This window comes from Athene cunicularia (genome assembly GCF_003259725.1).
Source record: "Athene cunicularia isolate RWA chromosome 2 unlocalized genomic scaffold, athCun1 chr2_part2, whole genome shotgun sequence".
NCBI classification, from domain to species: Eukaryota; Metazoa; Chordata; class Aves; order Strigiformes; family Strigidae; genus Athene; species Athene cunicularia.
In genome coordinates this window covers 5557366-5580942 of record NW_020799096.1, presented here as the reverse complement: position 1 = coordinate 5580942, position 23577 = coordinate 5557366, and the positions used below count along the sequence as shown (strand labels likewise).

General features: G+C 42.7%; 1 protein-coding gene across 2 annotated transcripts in view; it reads right to left on the bottom strand.

The window, feature by feature from the left end:
* Positions 1-21496, bottom strand: part of AOAH (acyloxyacyl hydrolase) — an 82202-nt gene extending 60706 nt beyond the window's left edge. Inside the window, exons 1-5 of one of the 2 annotated variants that reach the window (XM_026844014.1) lie at positions 21384-21496; positions 20801-20955; positions 6270-6365; positions 1737-1797; positions 560-659 (exon numbers count right to left, since the gene is read on the bottom strand). In XM_026844014.1, the coding sequence (XP_026699815.1) occupies positions 560-659; positions 1737-1797; positions 6270-6365; positions 20801-20954 (411 nt within the window). In that variant the 5' untranslated portion in view covers position 20955; positions 21384-21496. Of the gene's footprint in view, positions 1-559; positions 660-1736; positions 1798-6269; positions 6366-20800; positions 20956-21383 lie in introns of those variants that run through there. The other variant, XM_026844015.1, reaches the window with a different exon arrangement.
* Between the last annotated feature and the right edge of the window lie 2081 nt (positions 21497-23577).

The following is a 23577-nucleotide window of genomic DNA, read 5'->3' as shown; positions in this document are numbered from 1 at the left end:
AAAAAAACGGTGGTAACTAAGTATGTTTCCAACCTATGGCAAAAGATATGCACGTTAGCTTAAACCTCTTGCACTGCATCCTAATTCAAGTCAAATAACCCTGCATTTACAGTGAGTAACCAGCATCTACACAGGCTGCCACAACAGATCAGGCAACACGGGGATAACCTGTCATGCCGTGGCAATGCAGTGGTATAGATGAACCTCAGCTGAGTATCTGGTTTGGGGTTATTGTACTGCTTAACAACGAAGTCTGAAGAAAGTGAGATTTTATTTTCCCTACTTTTCTTCTCTGACCCAAGAGAATTTGGCCCTGTAATTCTCACTTTCTGACAACTAAAGTGTGTTATGTACATTCATATATATACCTTTATACCTACATAAAGTACCTTATGTACCTTCATTCCAACAGACATTCTCTAAAAGTGTTTGTGCTCAAAATGTTGAAGTTTATTTCCCAGACAATGCACGTGCACTAGAAGCTTCTGTACTGTTCAGTTCCAGAATAAAAGACCTTGCACAATCTGTGACTTTGAAAAAAAGTGGAAAACCAACTCACCTTTGGAGGAGGGTAGAGATGACAAAGTGGTTGTCCTGGATCCTGTTTACACAGCTTCAAGGAATGGCAGACCACATCAGCATTCATTTCCTTGTCTATGCTGAAGGAAATGGTGTGAAAACAAAGACTATTATGTTCTTCTGGGTGCTTTAAAGCTATTTCCATGGGAAGCTAAATCTCCTCAGTGCCAGACACTAACCTCAGCTCACTTCACTGTGGCCTGTAATCTCTGCTCAGTACAGTGTTGGGTCCTAACGATTTTTCTGCCACAACATCCTATTCAGCATTTAAAATTGGATTCCAGGATGATGAAAAAGCATCGTGCTTTATATGCAGCACTTGAATCAAGTACATTATGACTGTTCTGTTTTTTAATCAATCATAAGTCTGACAAAGATTTAAAGGTTAAAGTTAATGCATATGCAATTTGGCACATATGAATGTTCAGTCATTAACTCAAGAAAATAACCAGAAATCCTTCAAAGATCCTTAACCTTTAATCACCAAGCACAAGTACTAGGATTGTTTCTTTCTTTTTGGGACACACCTCTGGGATAATCAGGAATTAAATTAAAATGTTTGATTATAACACTTTTCAGTCTGTAAGCACTTTTCAGTCCCTTGGCTAGTTTAAAAAATAAAAATAAAAGCCCTAAGGAGGGAGAAGCTCTGTTAATTGAACTAAGACCTTTCAAAGAGGAATCAAATGACCTACATTTTAGTTTTTTAATCACTCACATTCCTTAGCAGGCTTCCCCAAGAGTGCACATCAAGGTCAGGGCTGAGAGCATGTAGGGGCTGACAATTAGAAAGCTTGATTAGAAGGGAAAGCGAGACCCAAATATTACAGTAGTGTGACTCTGTAAAACCTGTCTTGCACTCACAGGTTATTCAAATTCCTCCCTCATCCAAAGGAGCTGAATTTCAAAAGGTAATTACATCAGGTGGGCCTGATCAGAGATTCAAATGGAGTGTGAAAATGGTTACCAGTGGCAGCCTGTGTTTATTCACTCAGGAATAGCTATGCCAAACGACAAACCAGAATCAGTCTCAAGCATCTCTGCTTTAATAATAATGTGATTTTAAGAATGAAACCTCTGTACTTCATTCTGACAGCACATCTGTATATGTCAAGAACAAGCTAAGCAAAAACCTGAGAGGACACAACAATACTTACAGTTCAGCTATGTGTGGTCCGTAAAGTTCAGCAAGTACGTAACAAAAACCTTGCAGTTTTTCTAGAAAACATAGATTTATTTTTTTTAAAGTAAGTGAGCATGGTGAAACTGGTTTTATAACAGTCAAAATACAGCAGTTGGCTCATTAAGATGAATACTGATTTATCTTAGGGGAAGGCGTGTGAATCTATGACCTCAGTATAGCACCAGAGAATGGGAAAACCTGCATTTCTAACCTGGCCTAAATCCCTTCTCTGGCTTTAGGCAAGCCACATGATAAAGACTAAAATGGATAACTAGCACTTGTTAAATGTTCTGAGTATGGCATCATGGAAAAGTTGAAAGAAATCATACATGCCACCGCATCTTCTAAACAGCTTAAATAGCTCGGTAGGTTTGCAAGAAGAAAGAAAACAAATGCATAAATCAAGGTGCAGAAAGTGATGTAGGGCTTGGTGTTGTTACTAGAGCTGCCTTGGAGCTTCTGGGAGTTTGTGTGAGTTAAGAGAATATGTTTTGTGTTGAGCAGGAGTAATTGCATTCAAATAAATATTTGACACTTTTTGTTTGTCTTCCTTTCACAGTCTGCAGCTGTGTGCCTTTGTGGGATGCTGGCTTGGGTTGCTTTTGTTAATCTGAGTGAAGTATACCCTCCAGAAGACAGCTCATCAGAGATTTCTTTAAGGTGCTGTTATAAAAAAAAAAAAAAAAAGTGGTCACTGCACCCAAGCAAAGTCACTTGCAGGAGAGATTGGCAATTTTAATACAAGTATGGCACGATGGTAGCATGGGTCTGATAGTTCCCACAAATGAAAATTGACTGTTTCTTGGCCTGAACAGATAAGAGCTGGTTAACCATGCACGTATCCTGCAAAGGAGGTATCAGACCTTGTTTTGGTGGGGAGGCTGGTGTGAAAAGTCATGAAAAGGCAGGTTCATACAAGCACAGAGCAACGACAAAACTTTCAGCTCCTGAAATTCCTGAGAGATGGCATTTTCTCTTGCACCTCCCTTACCTAGACAGATAACTATCTGTACTTCGGGAAGAAAACATAGAGTATCCTCATCTTTCCCAAAGAAAAGACTTAGACACCCCCAGAAAGCTGAATATTCAATTTTAACCAGCATCAGTCTGGACAAGCCCAGGGCTGGGGGTCTGCTGCATGCAAAGCAGGTAGTTTTGCACTGGGGAGGGTACAAAACCTCGCAGCCCTGACTCCATCAGCGGGCATGGGTGTGCTGTTGCTCCCGCAGCTGCTCTCCTGCCAGGATTGCAGACACCCTAGCTGGCAACCTGCACCCAGTAAAGGAGGACTGGCACCACGAAGGCATGTCAGGGAATGAAAAGATAATTTCCCCAACACCCTCCTACGCATAAGGTGTTGCAGGCAACTTCTGTAACTACAATAGCTGATTTTTCTTATCCCATACCAGGTGTTTTATTTCAATCAAGTTATTAGCTTCACTTCTTTGCCTCCTTTGCCGCATAACTCCTCTCTATTGGCTCTTTAGAAGCAATCTGCAAGTTAAAAATTGGTCTCCTGGCTAGAATTAGATTTTATTCTTGTTCACCTAACAGGAAAGCCATTGCAGACATCAATAACCCTGTGTTTAGTATCATCGCTGATTAAAACACCCTCTAATGATGCTTGCCAGCAGGGCATCTGGATCCCTATAGTAGCTCACAGGAGTAGGGGTTTGGTTTCCTCAGCACCACCCCGGTGCATTGCAGGTGATGGTCTCCTTATGAGTTTCCCAGACCAGCTGGCTTCCATAAAGTTTCTGGCCCTGGAGGAGCCAACTGGATGCTATAACCTGTACTGGTGGCTGCAAGGAGGAGGGGGTTTTGCTGGCCGTCAGCTCTGGGCAGCTGATGTTGGGGGACTGCTGGTCACAGTGATTTCTAGGAGCTGATTTTCTTATGCATATAGGAAGGTTGACATGTAATTACCCCATGGCGTAATGAATGATGAGTGGTAAAAAGAACAGCAATAACAAAATTGTCATCGAGCACACAGAGTCTTCCTGGAAGATACAGATGCCATTCTGGCTTTGGCAAAACAGACCCAAGCCACAGGAAGTGTTTACAGGACTTGCCCTCCAAGCCAGCCTGCACGATGCATACACAAATCTCTGGCTCTGCTAACACAGACAAGGATGGATAATTGCAGAGAGAAAGCTCTGTTAGGAAGAAGCTGAGTAAGTCAGAAAGAAGGGGAAGAGAGTGAAAGAAAAAAAATGATGAATAACATTGAGTGTACAGGGGTAAGAGAAGAGCTTAAACCAAATTGCTGGGAAATTTAGAGAAAATTTAGAGTATACTTGCTTTTGCCCTGCTTCAGGTAAAAGAGATTCCCTAAACTGCCCTGTTCTTACATGATAAAAATCCAGAAGGTTTTCCTCTAATGCTTCATAGTCCTAGAATTCTGGCTGAATCCCAGAGGGTAAATATTTGTAAGTAAGATGGTATTAATCATGTTGCCATTTCCACTTGAACTCTAAGGTGTTTACACAGCAGTGGCCAACACAGAAGCAGAGCATGAGTCAGAGGCAATGCCAGAGGCAGACAGTCTCAAAGCACATTTTGGGTGTCAAACATCTCTGTTTCATCAGGCAGACAGCCAGTATCCAGGTAAACGTATATTCTTGCTAACAATCTCTCTTACAGTGTAAATACTGCCCATCATCCCAGACCGTTCCTTTCTGCCTGCTCGAGAGCCTTCTATCCTCATGGTGTTACTGTTCTTATTTTCACAGGTTTATTGGTCATGTTGCTTGAATCATACACATTGCAAATATTTCAATGTAAATAAGGACGTGATCGTATTTTCTACAGAGCCTATGGGATTGAGTTGGATTGACAGTTACTGAATTTTCCCCTCTTTATTTCTCTAAACTTTTTTGTTCTTGAACATCGTATAACTTCACCAAAGTCTTGATCAAACCCGAACTTTATTGTAATAGAAATTATAGGAGGACCTTAAAAAACTCCCCATGCGTTCTTAGTCCCTTTTTGACCTTAGGAAAAGCCCCATTGCCATTAATTTGTTGCTGTTATTCTTGCAATCACTTATAGGCATCTGTATAATAATGAAATTGTTCCTTTGGGTGAAATGGCACAGCCTGCTTTAGTAGGTTTGCTCCTTGTGGGCATCCACAGCTTTTCTATTGTTTCAAGCAGCAAGAGGAAGCTGTTTCCTGCTGGGCTGTAGTGTTCACCTCTCAGGAGAGTATAAATCGGGTTACACTGTAGCTCCCACACAATCCATAGGATTTTTCACTCCTTTCATGTTCAGGGTCAGTTTTTTTCTGGTGGGTGTATCCATACATCTCATAGAAGGTAAGTGGATTATACAGATTTAAGTAAGGGGATAACAGGATTTTATGTGTACAAAGAGTGGCAGCTGAAAAGAAATATCTTGACATGTCAGTGGAACAAGGTCCATTGAGTGAATCATGAACACAGAGCTAGCATGTCATATTTTAAAGAAAATTGTATTTTAATAGCAGGATCAGTGCTTCTAATTGTAACTTCACGGTTATGTGCCTGTAATTTAAAACATTGAGGATATGACTTATGGAATAAAAATCAGATAAGCATCATTCTGTCAGTGAAGGAATCCCAGCAATTACCTCCCTGCCCCATCCTGGACTGGGCAATTCTCTCTTGAAAAGGAAGAAATTATTATTCTACACACATCTTCTGTGAAACTAGGGTCTACAGAGCAAGATGGTTTCTCAGAGATACAATTAATGAAGTCCTATATAAACGACTTTTTAATGAAGAATCGTAAGCCATCTTTTTACATTCATAATGTTAAAAAGATATCATGAATGTGAGATCTAGTTACTTAAATAGTTACAGGATTGGTCTGTGAGGCACAAAGCTGTTCTGGCATTCAAAGTGTTCTCTATTTAGGGATGTGTATTTGGACAGCTAAGCTCCTTAGGGCAGATAAAACAAGGGGCAGAAAAAGGGGAGTCTACATATATTCCTATGGAATAGCTATCGCTTTTGAAATTTGTGTCATTGGTTACATTTCAATAGCTTTTCTGTGCAGACCAAATGCTCACATCTTACACCTGTCAACCTCAGCTTATTTTTGAGATTTTACAATAGCAGCTTCCTACACCTGCTGAAAACATTTTCATCTTCACAGTTGCTATGAAGACCCATATGAACAAGAAAGAGGAGTGCTGGGCATGAAGTGAATCTATTCTTAAGCTGCTAACAAAGAGACAAAGTGGAGAAAAAGGGAACGAAGGGGTCTGCATGTGTTGGTGCGCACACAGAAGTTGGCTTAATACCACCCAATTCACTCTAATTTTGGGATGAAATCCCAGCTCTGAAGCCAAGTGAGCCACACCACTGAATCCCCTGCAGATAGCACCTTGCTGTCTTTCAGCTACATTAATTTGAGATGCTGCACAAGAAGTCAATAAAGCTTTTTCAGACTCCACGTGTGAATTTTTAATTAACAGAGAAATATAGCAGTCTCAACATAACATATGGCCTATTATTTGGTACTTACCAGGTATGTAGTTGCACAGTCTCTCCATGGCTGCCTTTACTGTACTGTTGTGCCACTGTGCAAGCTGTTCAATTACAGACACCACAAGCACACATCCTTCAAACAAACAAACAAAAAGAGCGAATATGGTTATCTGCAAAGTATGATGAAGCACCCCACACCATAGAAGTATTTCAAGGCATCGTTGGGCATTTCATTTCTTGAGATGATCCATAGCAGGTGTGTGTTCAAGGGGGAAAAATATCTGTGCATTTCTGCCTTTATTCAAAATCTGTAAGGTATCACAGAGAGAATGTTGATGCCATAGGAGTGTACAGAACAGCCTGGCTTTTACAGCACTGGATGTTGCTCCTGAAAAAAACCAATTTTCCATCCTTTCAAAGATGAAAATCAAGGAGTCGGGAGCACAGCCACTGTTACAGCTGCCTGCTTGGCCACCTGCTCTCTTGTTATTTCTCACAAGAAAAAAGGCTCAGGTCTGTACTTCATAGGACTCTACACGAGCCACACAGAGAGCTAGCAAAACTGAGAGCTAGCAAAATTAATGGGTGTCACTGCCTGCAGAAGAGACATCACGAAGCAGATATATGTGCTGACCACCACAAAGAATCTATGGCATCATTTCTTCACAGACTTCCATCTGAAACTCGGTGGTCCTTGGCATCCACAGAGCTGCTGGGTCCAGCTACGCATTTGCTAAAGCCAAAACGTCTTCAGAGGTTATACTGTGGTTGGAAAGAAACCATTTCCTACGACCTACAAAGCTGGTTATTTCTCGTCACTAACCTGGGTGTGAGCAGGGCTAAATGAAGTCTTGGACTAGCTGTGGCTGAGACCCAAGAACTTGCACACTGTAGTGACACGTTTCTTGGGATGTGCAGCATTTTTTCTGATATTTTGGGGATAAAGTAGGTTCAGTGTGATCCCCACCTACCAATCATTCAAAATCCATGTGATGACCATGAGTGGTTCATTTCAAGTCAATTTTAAATTGCTGTAGGCCAGCATTGTGCTCTCCCCTTCTGCAGTGGCTTCAACATTTTATAAAGAAGCCAGATTTGGTGATGCACAGTCTGACCTGGCAGCCAGAGTGAGGTCCCTGGCTGAACTCAGAGACTGTGTAACAGAGGTGGGTATCCCAGGCAGCCAGGAGACAAGGAGTCAGGATGCCAGTTTCCAGCAGCCTGAATAAAGATTCCTCTTTGAAATCTCTGTAGCTGAAGACTACTGTTTCCTCCCTTCTGCAAGAAATCTCAGCTCTCAGAACTTGCTCTGACACAGTCTAGAAATGGAGGTGAGCTCCAGAATTTGGATGTGGCTGCAGATCCACCTTTTTCCAAAGCTCAAGAGCATTTATGTTCAGGTTTTCAGGCTGGCACAACTCTTCCAAGCAAGCTTTTAAATTCCTTCCAAGTACCCCCACCTATGTGCAAAGTGCTGTTTTTCAGTGTAAATAACTTTGATGCTCCTCTGGATCAAGTAGCAAGTCAAAGAGGAAGTAATACAATTGGAATTTGCTGTAAAATCAGTATCTTTGAGTCTTCTATTACTACTCTACCCCAAATACAGTAACCCAGTGGAAATTACAGTGAACTTGTCAACTTTTTTGCAGGGATAAAAGCCCACTTCTCCATACTTATTAAATAAAATGCTCGCTCAAAGTCCTCTGTGAAATGATTTATAAAGCATGCTAAGAGCCATTACCTCCAGTCAGCCTAAAAGAATAGGAGAACAAATGCAGACAGATACAAGGAAGAAAAAACTCTGAAGCAAGTCATTCCTTCTTCCTTCTCCATCCCCCACAGAGTAGCCACAGGCTAGCACAAGAAATTAACAGTTGGTTAAAACACAATAGCTCATAAAGAAAAAAAACCCACCAGCACCACCAAAACCTCAGTATAATAAAGACCCAAACTAAAACCAAAGGGGACACCAAACTGGAGGGTAAAGCATGCTCAGGCCTTGGGCTCAAAGAACAGCCCAGGGACATCTGGTCCCTGTTTAACCACTAGCAGGGGCTTTAGCACAGGTTTATCCCATGCCATGCCCCAGGGAATGCTTGTGCTTGTGCTAGGGACCAGTCCTCAGAGCGCATCTGGATGAGGAAACCCAGTTGAGGCAGCGGGGAGTTGAGAGGTGCAAAAGACTTCAGCTGTTTGGGTGCAAGCCATGCCCTGCACTGGCCCCAGAGACAGAAAACAGACCCTGGCTTATTTGCAAGGGTGGGCATAGCTGCACTGGACCGACTCCATTGCTTAGCGCTGAGATGGCGGTGCACAATCCCGAGACACGCTGGAAACACACCTAAAGGGCATTGCATAGTTTTTATAAGGCCATATTATTAACACACGAGCAAGCTACAGACAACCAAAACTATCCTTCCCCTTCCTTCTATGTTTGTTTTATTCATGAGGGTGGAAGCTCAGAAAAATTAAATGACCAAAATTATGGCTTAACCACAAAACCATGTATTCTTTCTCTGCCTTCCTTTCTTCTATTATCAAGGTTAGGCCTTCATCTAAAATCTTGCTGTCTAGAAGTCAGAAAGAAAAAAAAGGAGTCCCAGCAGAAAGATCAGAAGGAGCTAGTCCTTCAATATTTTCTAAAGGAGACAGCTTTGGTTGTTTTACCTCTCATTGTTTTGCACCAAGACCTTGAGCAAGCTACAAATGTGCCAGCACTTAGCAGACATGGGTCCAGGAGTATGTGAGGGATGAAGATAAGGAGAAGAGAAAGAAACCTGGGAGACACTGAAGTTAGCAATGTTGGCAGAGGAAAATGCTTCAGCGAGCAGAGGAGCTGGGAGAGCAGACAGCCCTCAAAACACAGGCAGAAGCAGAACTGAACGCAGGGACAAGAAGTCAACAGCGATAGAGCAGGTGCCAGTGTGGCTTGAGGAGTAGGACAGCCTGACCAGACTGCAAAATTGCAAGCCTGGATAAAAAGTGAGGGAAAAGCCCATGCTGCAAGCACAGGCTTGAGCTCAGACACAGCAGGGCAGGTGAAAAACAGAGGGATCTGAGACGTCCCGTCCCTGAGGCTCAGTAACGTGTCACACCAGGGAGCTGACAGGGTCATGGACTGCAGCAGAGAGAAATGATGCTCATTTTGCCTGTGCTGTGTAACCCAGCGCTCCTGCACCTTCAACTGAGACCTGCCAACACTCTTTGCAGAGAGGACACTTCTCTCTTGGTCTTCAGCTCCCCCGTCCCCCCGCAGCGGCTGCCTGTTCCATGTGTTCCGCTTGCTGGGCATCCCCGCCGATCAGCATGGGAATGAGGGCCTCCGGCTGGGTCCAGATTTCTAAAAGCCTGTCTCCCGCCTCCGGCACCCCCTCATACTCTGCAGAATGAGAGGGTGTCATTTGCCACTACAGTGAAGCTTGCAGAGTGCTGCTGGTGGGAGTGCGATGCTGCCTGCCTCCCCCCACTGCCTGCACCTCAGCTCGTGTTTCCTGTGTTGTGACGGGTCTGCTCCAGCCCCAAGCAGAAATCAACCTTCACAACGTCTCCGCTTTCCGTTACGGCGTCCTTGGGTGCCAAAATGTTGGCTCCAGTGCTACAAGGAGAGATTTTATTTCAGTGTAAAAGCTGACCTGACAAAAACATCGTTGTGACAGGTAGACCCTCTCGCAACAGGAGAGACCAGCTCACGCCGTTGGCCTCACGCCTTCCCCAGCGGATGGGGAAAGACCTTGCCTGTGTTTGCAGCTCTCAGCCCTGCTGCACCTCAGTGCACTGCTTTTACACTGAAATAGAGTTATTCACCCCAAGCGCAGGCTCAGCAGCCTGCCTAATGATTCGTCTCAGGGTGGGGGTGCAAAGACACTCCTCTCTGACTCAGATGTTGCCCCCTTGACTCTCACTATCATTATCACAGCCAGGTCTTGTGCCAGCAGAGCCGGTGCAGAGAAAGGGGCTTGTGAACAAACAGCCTGAGGGCTCAAAAAATTCAAAAAGTTGGGCTGAGGACAAAAATACCCCTGGTGTTTTATTTCCTCTGCTGTACAAGAAGAGAGTCTCCATGAAGTTGTGAGTTTCTCTCTCATGTTTGTTAAAGTACCACAGAGAGGAGGGAAAATAATAGTCATTTTTGGTTCAGTTCTGCTGAATAGAAACAGAATTCTTAATCACAGTCGTGCAGGTAACCCTACTCATGGAGTGGTCGTTCAGGAATTACATGGAAATTGTTCATGTTGATTAAGTCAGTTAAACGGTTTTGTGTCTATCGAACAAGGCTCAAAGGGACATTTTCTTCACATGAGAATTAACAGAGCCATTGCTGAGTTTGTGCAGTACTTAATGCAGTACCTTGGGCTACTAGATGTTATATGAATATAAATCACAGTAATAATAGCCTGACTACTTGGGAAAACCCCACAGAGCTGGACTTCAAAATGTTTACTCTCATAAACTAGTCTTTATTATCACAGAGAGGATGCTTCTGGTCACACTATTATACCCTCCCCACCCTGGGCATCCGCAGACCACACCTTGGTTATTCAAATGCTCCCCCACAAATGCACTTATTCCAGATGAAACACTGGAATGGGATGGGCTGATGAAGTCCTGACTGATTTTCAAAGAGGTCTGTGGTTCCAGCTGGGGCATCCTCAGCCTCAGGCACCGTGGCTGTAGTCTCTGGACCCGAATTTGGGGAGGCTTCCTGCCCTCTGGTGGGAAAGGTGCTCCCCAGGAACACACGTAACCAACGCGTGCTACCGGCTGATCTATTCCCTGTTTCCCCCGTCTGCCTGGGCTTTGATCAGGTGCCCTTGGTCCAACTCTCTTTACTCCTCACGGGCTGCTGGCACCTCTTATTGCCCTGCCATGGGACATGCCCCAGGGGACATCTGCTTGAGTTCAAGCTCTGATGGCTTCAACGTCTTTCCTTTAGACTGATGTCATCAAGAGCAGCTTTTGGGCTGGAGATTATAAATTACTCAGGAAAAGGGTTGAACCCTGGGAGGAGGGAGAAGGATTGTCTAAGGGCATTCACTGCAGACCAAGGGAGTCCAACCCACCCCAGATCCCCATCTTTTTTGATAAAAATATGCTTCCTCCAGTAATTCAGTTTTATCCTCTAGGAGAATCTATCTCTTGTGTTGGGCTGTAGGTAAAACCTCAAGAGGTTAGTGGCTATAAAGTTAACTCAGACTCTCCTCACTCCTACTACAAACCTTGCCTCTTTTTAATCATATATATCATCTTCTTCTGGATTTAGTGGTAGAAAAATAATTCATTGTTGGGTGAAGCATAAGAAGCCAGTACCCTCTAACAAAATCAACAGAAATCTCCCTACACATCAGATACCATCAGAAATGCTAACCAGTTATCCTAGCCTTTAATGGGTCTTAATTCTGCTGGCTAAAAATGGAAAATAATTAGTTAACTAAAAAGGACAGGGCGAAGTCAGCTGTCTTCGACTCTAGAAATCTCACTGCTTTAATTACTTATGATGTGTGAGAGGATATAAACTTTTTAATACTCTGGCATCAGTAGAAAAGCACTTCCAGATCTGGGCAGTCATTAGCAACTATTGCTTGCTTTTAATTCCGTAGATATTTAGATGTGATTTATTTCTCATCATAAGGCAGTGTAGATAGGCCTCATAACTAAAGGTTAAAAAAAGCTCTAAGTTTTTTATAGTTGCACAGGATTTTCTTCAGAAACAACTTTCATGAAATTGACTCTGCTGTCGCACTTCAATAATAGGTTTCAGTGTCTTGACAGGCTGAAGGATGTTTTATCCGGACGAAATTAATTGGTATTATAATGCTTATCAGCCATTAGAAACTAGACTCTAGTATTAATAAAATGTCTGTCTCTTTTAGAGATAGTTTGTCCCATCTGCTATTAATTTCTGAAGAGATAAGAGAAAACCATAACCATTTTGCTCAGCAGCAGTAATCTGAAAACTCACACATCAGGAAGTACTTCTCTCCATGTATTTGAAAATAGTGTGTAATAATAAAATGACATTTCCAATAAGCACAGGAAAAAAAAAACAAAAACCACCCATACCCCAATAATAAAATCAGGGCTAGAGAAATTCATTTCTTAGCTGTGAAGCCTCTGGCAGTTTAAGCAGACTATTTAACTTAATCCACTTCTGCCGCATACGTTTGAAAGGCTCTATAATTAGAATTATACCTACGGATGTCAAGAAGTGTCTGGATAGTGAAAGCTGCCTCTCTAAGTTTCATATCTGTAGATATATTTGTCTGAGTAAAACTCTGTTAAATGGGATTTCTGGCACCTGGCACATCCTCCTTTGCCATCACGTTCCTGGGTGCTGGAGAACTTTCTCATCCCTCCAGTCATATTGCTGTTCCCCAGCCATAAATAAAAAAATATCATGTGGAGCGCAAGGAGGAAATAAGTCCCCAAAAGTGGCCTTGGACACAAACAGCTCTCCCCAAACCCTGCTGGCCAGGCTGTGGTCACCCTGCTTGCTCCTGGTGGAGCAGGAGCCAAAGCCTCTCTTGGCAAAGCGGTAAACCTCTGCCTCAAATATCTGTCTGCAGCAGCAAGCCCCTGTATAAATGAACCCATATAGCACATTCCTGGTTTTATATAGAAGATGAAGGTTTTCCCAAAACACAGTCTTTGCTGCTTCTATTTATAGACGATCATAGGCTCCAATGCATCTCGTCAAGCCTACAGATGAGGCGTCCCCACAGCCTGTCTACAAAAGACCACAGTGCTACTCCTCACGCAGATGCTGTTGTTCTGGCATAAAAACACCTCTCTCCAAATTCATCTAATCCAGTTTCAGTTCAACTTGGAACAAGACATTCCTGTTTGAAATAACAGCATTTACATGGAGAGCTAACAAGAAATAAGGTTTTCTCCTCTGAGATGGGGACATGCCCATGGGTATTCTAGGTGCAGGCAGACCATGGATATGCAAAACTGTAATACAGGAATGTTTTCTTTTTCACTATATATTCCTTTCCTAATACTTCCCAATATTCATTTTGCCTTCTTTCGCTGCTTCTCAACACTGAGCTGATACTTTCAAAGAACAGCCTTTTACAACCTCAAGATTCCGTTCCAGCATGGAAATATTCAGCTCAAATAACATAACTGTATATGCAAAGTTATGACAGTTATTTCTCCATATAGAGCCAGAGGATTTATTTCTGTGAAAGGCAATCCAGAAAGGGATCTGAGTGTAAAAGTCTTTTATGCAAAGTCAGACTTTGCTTCCTAGTCCTTTTGCAATATTAATGTATTTCACAGAGATACTGAAGTGATGGAATATAATTATAGGTATCCATGTTCAAATATGTTGGCATATACAAGACCTTTTCCCCCTAAATTTGCTAAGGGTCATAAAGTATCTTGAAAATGCTAAATGGTACACTATTACCAAACCTGTCACTGGGCATAAAATTACATATATATTCTGGCTAAGGAAATTTTTGAAACATCAATGCCTATATAGCAGTATTTTGAGTGCATTGTAGCTCTGTAACAAAACCAGCCAACCCTGCATATCAATTATCATTTCTGTTGCTCATGCAATAGCAGTGACGCACTTCAGACACCTCACTTCAGAGCTCTACTAGTTCATTATTCTTTCCTTAAGACACCCAGTGAGGACTCTGATAGCTATGCTGATACAGAAAATTCAGTTTCCATCTAGTGGAAGATTCTGGTGTCCATACCTGCCAGCCAAATGCATCCCTAGTGTTTCCTACATTACACTTTAAAGAGCCTTATTTAACCAAATCTATAACCCCAGGCATTTCCAAAGGATATGCTTTCTACGTTAATTAATAGGAAAAAAAAGTGTATGTATGTGTGCCATTAACATATTTTTCTTTTTCAAATTAGAAAAAGCTATTAAAAATTTACTGAAGCCTAAATGGTGAGAGTGAGAGGGGGAGTTAATGTATCTGGGTAACTTCATCCTAGTCACAAAGGTTTGACTATTTTAAGATTCTGAATGCACAAAACTTGTTTCAGATACACAGTTCTTAAAACCACTGAAAGCGACTGCTTTAAACATAAACAGAAGTTCTGTACAGGGCCAACATGTGAACAAGAGTGGGAGACACACACGTTGTGGCAATCAGCAACCAAACAGACAATCAATACAAAATAAATATGATTATCAAAGAAAAGTTATACTCAAGGCAAGTATCGGGACTGTAAATCATACAAGACTATCCCTGTCTACAAATACACAATCATGTATGTTTATATGTGCATTTGCGCACACATACACATACGTATACATGTCAGTATGCTAACCACACTTTTTGTTGTGTTCAGTAAATATATCTACATTTTACAGCTATGAACTTTCAGTGAGACTTGGGGTGATTTTGAAAATGGAATTTTTACCATCAGTTGCTGAAAAATATGAAGCCCTGGAGAAAATATTCCTATTTTAGTAGTTGCTTTAGTATCTCTACTGTACTACTCACATGCCTGTGGTTTTTCTATCCAAATTATAATCACAGGAGAAAATGTTATGATCAAATTTGGTATTTATTACTGATCGTCAGGCCAAATTTTGCTGCTGAGTAAACTGAGCAATGTTGGTGAAGTAAACAGAGGTGCTGCAGTTTGGCACTGGTTTAGCTGTAATGAAAGTCGATTCCCAGCCTTTCAGAGTAAAATACATTGTGGTGCTACATTGATATTGGGCATGGCCTTTTTACAGAACTCATTGAGCTGTAAATTATACGTTCTGTCATGGTGCCTCCCCAGACAATATGTGCACAGCCACTTTGTCTGAGCGCAGTTATTAAAAGCCTCCAACTCCATTTGGCATGTTCCATTGTGTGAAGTTATTGGGAACTCCAAACACCACCAGTCCTGCTGCCACTCTGCGGGGCATATTTCATCCCTGCACTCATGCACAGCTAGACAGAGGCAAACTGTTGAGGACATTGACTATCACACAAATCAACACAGGTAGACGTCGGTGTTTTACACTGCTGCGAAGCTTGGAAACATCCATTCTTTAATGTAATCAGAGCTGAAGATATGTTTCAAAAACATGCTTCTTCGTACACGAGGAATTATGTGCTCATGGGTGAATGGGAGAGGTGACCCGCAAAGGTTGCTGAGAATGGTATTATATAGAGCACAAAGATGGGGAAATTTGCTTCCCTGGCTGCGGACCCACAGGATCTCCGCTTGCTAGCAAAGGAGATGGAAAGTGCTGCTGTCCGGCTGTATTGAGCGCTCCCTGACTAATCGCTTCATTCCAAAAAGGGCAGCCAAAGTTAATCTCCGAAAGAGCAGGGCAGCCTGCTGCTGGGGAGAAAATAAATAAACCTCGCTATTTGCAAATGGTTCTCGTAGTCACAGCACGGACCCCCCGAAAAACTGGTCTGGAAGAAGTCATCTGACACAAGCCTCTGCTCTAGCAGCTCATCTGTGCATCTATGCCATTCTGAAAGGACGGGGTAGACACAAATCTGTCCTCTAATGAGGACTTCTACAGCCTTCTCAGGAACTGATGACAGTGCTCACTTATCACTACCACTTGAAAAATTGTCTTCCTAACCTGAATGTCCCTACTGGTACCCATTTCTGTTATTACTTGCCAAAGCTCTTATGAACCTGGAGAATGGATCGCCCCTTCAATGTTTTTTTTGAGGAGAGATATCATGTCTTTTCTCAAGTTTTTCTTCTTTAGACTAATTAACTCTAATTTATTCAGTCTTTCTTTGTAGGTTATATTTGTTTTCCTCCAAAACCTCCTGTCACTCTGCGTCATTCTTGATGCACAGCCCCAAAAGGGAAGGCAGAAATTCCTCTGAGGCTTTGTCAATGCTGAGAAAGGTAACAGGTTACTTCACATGTCTTGCAAGCTAACTTCTGTTCACACATCTTGGTGTATGCGGTGTATGTGTTTGTCATGACAGCCTGCCATCATTGTGCCGCTACAAGCCCAGATGATCTTCCCGAGGGATGCTACACAGCAGGTCATTCCTCATCTGCTACATTTGTCATTCATTATTTCTGCTGAAGTGCCTTCAACATACCCATATTGAAATGATCTTTTTTTGGGGGGTGGGGGGCAAATGCTCCAAGTTTTCAAGACTGTTTTGAATTTAATCCTGTCCTCCATTGTACTTGCAAACTTTCCAGCTTTATATGAGCTGCTAATTTAATAGCACACTATTTCATTATCCTGGCTAGTGAAAATATGGAATGATACTATTTTTAAAACAGAGGTCCAAGGAAGTACCTTATTTTGTACATCCTTACGCTTAGGGAGTGAGCCACTCATAATTACTCTCTGAACAAGGCCATCCACCAGTTTTGTCCAGCCCCATAGAAGCTTAATGTCACATATCTCTCAGCAATTAGATTAGTGCTGAGGTGGTGCCAAAAGCCTTACTGAAGTCCCCCTGTAACATCTACGACTTCTTCTGTTTCTACATGCCATTATCCCATTAGCAAAGAAAATTATATTGATCTGACACTGTTTCTCCTTGATAAATCCAGCAAGGCTCTGACTCATATTTACTTTTGAACAGAGCTTTTATAAAGTTGTATTAACTACTGTGGTATTTTTCTAGGAACTGATGTTTAACTGATTGATCTACAGTTACCCAAATTTCTTGTCTTCACCATGTTGAAGTGAGATGAATACAGCAGTTCCCTCCTGTCTTTCAATGATTCCCCTGCTTTCTGCATCCTCCAGGGCAGTTTCTGCCTCTCCTGAGGTTGCCTTAGGTACTTGTGGATGAAGTCACCTTTGCCAGACTTCAGAACAATTTGAAAAGACCCTTTAAGGGATCTGTCATAATTTGGGATTGTGGGAGGTGTGGAATAAAACTTTAAAAAAATTAATCAGAAATAGTAGAAAAATAAAGAACATAATCTTAGGTATGATGAAACATTAACATCAGTGTCAAGAGTTACCAGTGTTACTGTCCTGTCTTTGGGTACTTTAACATTAACTCAACTAAAACTTTGCTTGCCCTATGAAATGGGCAGTATTTTCCTCATTTAACAGATGGCAAAAGTCAAAGATCTGCGTATCTGAAAGTTTCATTCATACATAATTTCTGAAAGAAAAACACACAGCATCTTCTTCACAGGATGCCCAACTGAAATGATCAGACTGCACTTAGAAAATGGATTTCTAAGTCTCGTCCTGAATAAATCCCTTAAACCATACTGCCAGTCAGTAACAAACCCAGATGGAAAAACAAGACCTAGCATCCAGCTCCCAAACCAGTGCACAGGGCAAAAACTCACTGCCTTTACATGAGGAAATACAGCTTCATGGAACTTTGACTATCGGAAAACTTACTAAAGCCCTTTTATCTAACATAAGGAAAAAGCAGAAGGATATACCAAAGCATGCAAAAGGCCCAGAGGAAGGGCCTGAGCTGGTTTCACGGTACGCAAAAGGGGGGCATTTTTCCAGCGTGGGCAGGAAACACTGATGAAGAAAAGAGACTGTCAGATGCTGGAAAATTTTTCTAGTGACAGGGCCAAAGAAAGATGGTTTATCTAAGGGAAGATTAGAGATTGTTAGGAACTGCTTAGGTATAATACCTCTGATCTTGTGGCCAGGAGGATCGTGAACAGGTCCTTTCCCTCTCTTTTCCGTAATTGTAAAAGGCAGTAGTATTAAAACCTTTTTTAAGTGGGAACACTTTCCAGATGCTTTATTTTTACACCAAGTCAATTATTAAAAGGCTTCCTCTGAAGGAAGCAGTCAAATTTTTCAAGAAAATGCAGCAAAAATGATGTGACTTTTTCTATAGCTACTGACGCTGATTAAAAATTCTGTCTAAATGTTTTCTAACACAATTACATTTGCTGTAAAAAAAAAAATCACTGTCTTCTTTAGACAAGTAACAATCTGAAAGCAGAAATGTTTTGGGCAAACCCCCCCGTCTGAGTTGTCTGAATTGTCCAGCCTGCTGTGACACCTCTCTGCATGCCTTCCCTCCTCTCCTCCAGCCCTATTCCATATCAGCATATAGGTGCCTACCCAAAATACATTTCCTAAGATGTGCTAAGGGCAGGAGACTCCCTTGAAGTTTCCCCAGTATGACCAGAACATACTGGGGCAGATAGTGCCTACCCAGGGAGCCCTGCTAGCAAGAGCAACAGAAGGAAGCAACCAAGATGTATCGCATTCAATGGAGGTACCAGAGCTGCTTTCCTGACATATCTTTTCTACATATTTCTTCAAGAAGCGTGATACTTTCGGTGGAAAGGCTTAATGGAAAATATTTTCTTGTTTTGTTACTGAAAGAGCATCCATTTTCTGACCAGCTTTGGCTACTAACATAGCAATCTTGATCATGCAGGTGGTACACACACACAGGAGCAATGAGAAATGACTATTCAATGTGCAGCCACCTCATTTCCCTCAGAAAAGAGAATCAAATAACTTTGAAAGATTAGACACCTGACCACACATTTAACTTGCATGAAAAAGTCCGTTCTTTCAAGAAAATCTCCTATACATTTGGCAGCAGGCATTTCTCACGTTAAAAATGCTGCCTCAATCTATAAGGCCAAGAAAACACGGAAGTTCTCATGGCTCTCTCCCAATGCCTTCCCAGATGGCAAACTGAGCTAGCAGGGTCTGAGGTCGAGCTGTTGAAAGGAAATCACAATCTTCCTCCTTACAGATGAATCTGATCTTGGCCTGATTTCTGCTCTTAAGAGGGCTGGTCACTGAATCAGTCACAAGAACTGATGTTATCCCTGCTCCACGCCACGGCAAGTGTAACCAGCAGCAACCCCGAGTTTTCCCTTTCCTGCTTGTGAAAAGGAAGAGACACAGATGGCTTGTCAGTGTTTTCAAGAGTTAGTCAAGACAACAGCTAATCAGAACCCCCGAGGTGGCCGTCTGGGCTCGCAGTCACCAGCCCTCCCTGTCAGGCCTGACCTGTGCAGTTTTAATGCTCTGCGGGTTTCGTTTTTAACTTGTGGTTTACAGAGGTGTGAACAGTCTCTTCAGATCCTGAGCTGAGCTCACATGGATGCTTTTTGATGAAGGAACACCTCAGAGAGAGGAACTGGTGTGGAAGGCAGGTTTTTTGTGTCTCCCCACTGAACGACCATGCTGGGGAGATGCCTGGTGGTTCCAGAAATGGGATTCCTCCCAAAGAGAGGAAAAAAAAAAAGCACAGTTTATCTTGTGCAGGTCAACTTCAATGTGCAGTATCTTTAGGAATTTAGAGCCTTGTTGGGTCAATAGGATGGAAAGGGCAGACCATACTCCTGACATTTAAAAATCATCTTTCCAATGCCATCAAAACTGTGGCTGCCTAAAGATCTCACTATTAGAAAGCACCACTTCCCTCTCACTCTGGCAGCTTCTCAGTCACTGCTTGTGTGGCTACCGGCCCAAACAAGGCCAATCCCTGACAGCTCTTGCCGCTTTTCATGACTTGCTCTCATTTTCTGGCTAGTGGCTGAACCCTGGCAGGGGCTGTGCAAGCCTCTCCACCCCAACTTAACTCTGCTTTCAGTTGAACCTGCCTCACCGGCACCAAAATCTGCAGGGGCACTGTGGGTAGCTCAGAAGTGAGGCAAAAAACTGTTTTTAACAAGTTCAGGATTATTATTTCTAATTGTGTTCATTGAGCCACAGTGAAAATAATTTTTGGCTGAAGGATGGAGAACCATAACAGGGTTTATGTTTACAGCACAATAGTGCCTTGAAAAGCTAAAAGAAGACAAAATAAAACATTTGATCATAATGCATAAGATATATCCATCACTTAACATTCACTCACACATAAAAATTAAAAGCTGCCACATCTTTCTCGGTATACAGAGTCTCATGACAAGGGCATATCTGGTGCAGAGATACCTACAGTTCTCATTGTCTTTGGTGTTACTGGTCTTGCTTTGGGAATCACTTAGTCATCTGAGGCTGTAGGATACCCCCAGCTATAGCTGCTGTGGAGATCACCGCAGTCACCAAAGTCACATGAGAAGCGGTTGCCAAAACATACTTTGCGTCACTTCAGCATGGAACATGCAGACTCATGAGCTTGAGAAAAGGAAAGGAAATGTGGGGAAGCAGCCCTCACAACTTGCCTCCCTCAGACATGACCACCCAGACCATAAAGCTCTCTGGCCCAAGTAGGCACCAGCAATTCTTAAGAATGGTTTCCCAGGCAATGAAATTGATCCAAGAAACCCTGGGTGATTCTGAAGGAAACCATGGTCTCCTACAGTTAAGAAAAATGCATTGTGAACCCTAACAAACACTAGGACCTCTTAACACCTTCTTTCCAGGTCCCAGACCTACAGACATTAAAGCCAGACACCATTCCCCACAGAGCAAAAACATGAACTTTGGGTAGCAGCCACTCAAAAACAAAATCATAAAATAATTCCAGACCCCATGCTGGCCTTGCAAAATCTTCAGTGATTATTTCGTGAAAGGCTACGAGTATTTTGCAGTACAGCTGTTGAAATAGATAAAGGAGTGATTTATGATGTGCATAGCAATTCTCAGCTCACTGGTGGAGTAACAAATGAACTAGTCCAGCAGGCAAACAAAACCTGAATACATACCAACGCAGGTGTGTCCTTTGTACAGCCCGGAGTGGAGCGAAGGGGGTGGTGGGCCATTTCCATGGGGGAGAGGGGAGGAAGAGGCAGCCTTCAGCAGAAGCGGGAGCCAGAGGATGCAGAATAAATTGAGGAATGTTTGCCTAGACCCCCTCATCCTAAGGAAGGAAAAAAAAATTAAGAAATCAGGTGGGAAGGGCACACCTGGACCTGTATTCCCTTAATGCTCAGGAAGCATCCTGCATCCTTGTTTCATCAGCAGCTTGTGGTGAAAGGAAACCTATGCCTGTGTAATATGCAATGCAGGGACTGCTTCCCAGGTGGGGACACACACGTCTGCCCTTGCACAGGGTGCATGGAGGATCCCGGACTTGTGCATCGCAGGTGCTCTCCCAGCCCCTGCCCTTTGCACACCCCTCAGCCCCTCTCAGGTCATTTGGGTGTCTGTGCAGCCACCCATCACAACCCGATGAGTCCCATACCCATTGGCACCCCATGACTGGGCTGGGAGCATGCCCCCACAGCTCCAGGGCCATTCTCCGCACCCCCACGCGCCCCCGCTGCCCCGTTTGCGGCTCTTCCCAACCTGCTGGCCTAGGACGACCAAGAGGGTTGCATGAACAGCTCTGGCTCAGCGCTCCCGTGTCTCCTGCGGTAGCAGCGGATGACTAACGACCTTAAAACCACAGTAGTTGCTGGAGCCACTCAGCATTAATAACGCAAGACACTCCCCTGAACAACTAGTGTTGCAAAAAGAAAAAAAAAAACAACAAACCACAACCTCACAAACCCTTCCCCCCTCCCCGTTGTCGCTCCTCTGCCCTCCTCCGCAGATGAGAAGAAAAAAAAAAAAAAAAAAAAAGGCTGCTTCTGTAAGATTTTCGACCACGGGTTTCTGTTCGGAAGGACCAGGCGTGAAAAATAAAAGAGGCTGCTCAGGCTGGAGCTGCAGGGGTTGGGAGGGACGGGGTTCCCACGCTGGGGTTTCACCAAGGCTTTAGTTCTGTTGGGGTCGAGCCAGAGGGATGGGAGGCAGTTGCCAGCTTAAGGGCAGCAGCGGGAACTGAACCCCAGTTCTCATCAGCTTTGAGCACATTTGTCTGCAACCCCCAGCTGCCTGCAAGGCTTGAAAAATCCTGAGCTTTTTCTGCTTTGGCAGTCACAACAACTAAAGGTTTCCCCGTCTCTTTTTTTTTTTTTATTCCCCCAGATAAGGCAGAAACCAGTCCTTCCCCAGCCTGAAGGAAAAGCAGAGAGTAAAACATGCTTAAATGACATTGCTGCAGAGGTGGAATGAGTCCAAACAGCTAAATCACAGACGCTGTGGACGCAAGGATGGCTATAAGGATAATTTTAGGACTGATGGACTGGAGGGCCAAAGATACATCCTATCTCTACCACTGCCTTTCTGTATAACCCTGGGCAAGTCCCTTACCCCCACAGCAGGCCACACATACTTGTCTTTCCTTTCCTTTTGTTGTCTGGTTCTTTCAGAAGTGGCCAGGCTGTTGATGTAGGTTACTAAAGGGCAGTGAGGATCCTGTCTCATCTGGCAGCCCTACATGCTTCCCGAGCGTAATTAAAGGAGATTCGTAAATGGTGATGTAAAAGGAAAAATAGAGAATATTATTAAAATCAGTGATTTCCTGCCAAATCTGCAGACATTCCTGCAGATCACCATGACCACACAGGGATCAGGTCAGCTTTAGTATTTAATTCAGTTTTTGCAAACCACTAGTTTTCTGTGGGAGCCTGACCTATGACATTTTTAAAGACAGTTCCAGATAGTTTGCCTCAACTTTGATAAGCAAGATTTGCCTTGTGATAATGATAATATAATCCAGTGGCTCTGAGAAAAAAAAAAAAAAAAAAAAAAAAAAAAAAAAAAAAAAAAAAAAAAAAAAAAAAAAAAAAAAAAAGACGACTGTTAAAAGCTTCAGTATGAATACAAATCACTCCAGATCTCCAGTCTCTAAACCAAGCCATTGGCTTTTAAATGTATGTTTTTCTTCTAAAAAAGAACAAAAAAAAATTAACCCCAAAATAAAGGTAATAGCTCTTGCCTGAGTTTTGCAGACCTGTTCCAGCTTATCATTCTTCCTATAGCTAGCAATACTGTTTTTCTTTTTTTTTAAAAAAAGCAGAGAAACAAAAATCATAGTGCAAAGTACCTTATCCATATGCCAATCCTACTGAAATCTGCAGGATGTTTTTCTTAACGCTGTAAAAACTTGCTATAAAAAGACACTGTGCTACAGTGACTGCAGCTCCATTAAACCCTTTTTAACACACATATCACTTGGTTCCCAATGACACTTTGAAGTCCTTTAAAACTCTGCATATTGGCTCATGAGCGCTTGCTGCAAAAGCAGAGTGCTAATAATAGGCAAGAAAAATCTTCCTAGCAGAGAGGTCTTTGGAATGGTTTCTGTTTTATATCTATAGCAAAATACAAATCTAAACAATGGCACTTATAAAGTATATAGATAGATCCCAAGCTGCTCCCAGGCATGTAAACCTGCAAAGCATACAGCTCTAGAATGTAATCGGCTGTGTTATTTTCTTTCAGGTTGTGGAAAGAGTGGCGAGATAGATAACCCAGAATCGTGTGTAATACAGAGCTGGTTTTTGCTATACCTTATGCATTAGCCAAATTCTTAAACCAATTAAAGAAAACCCCAAAGCTTTTAAAATATGTGGTCTGGTCAGACAAATGAAGGATTTGCATACACAGATTTAGAGGCCAGCTGGGAAGTTGACCACCACCACCCCCACCACCC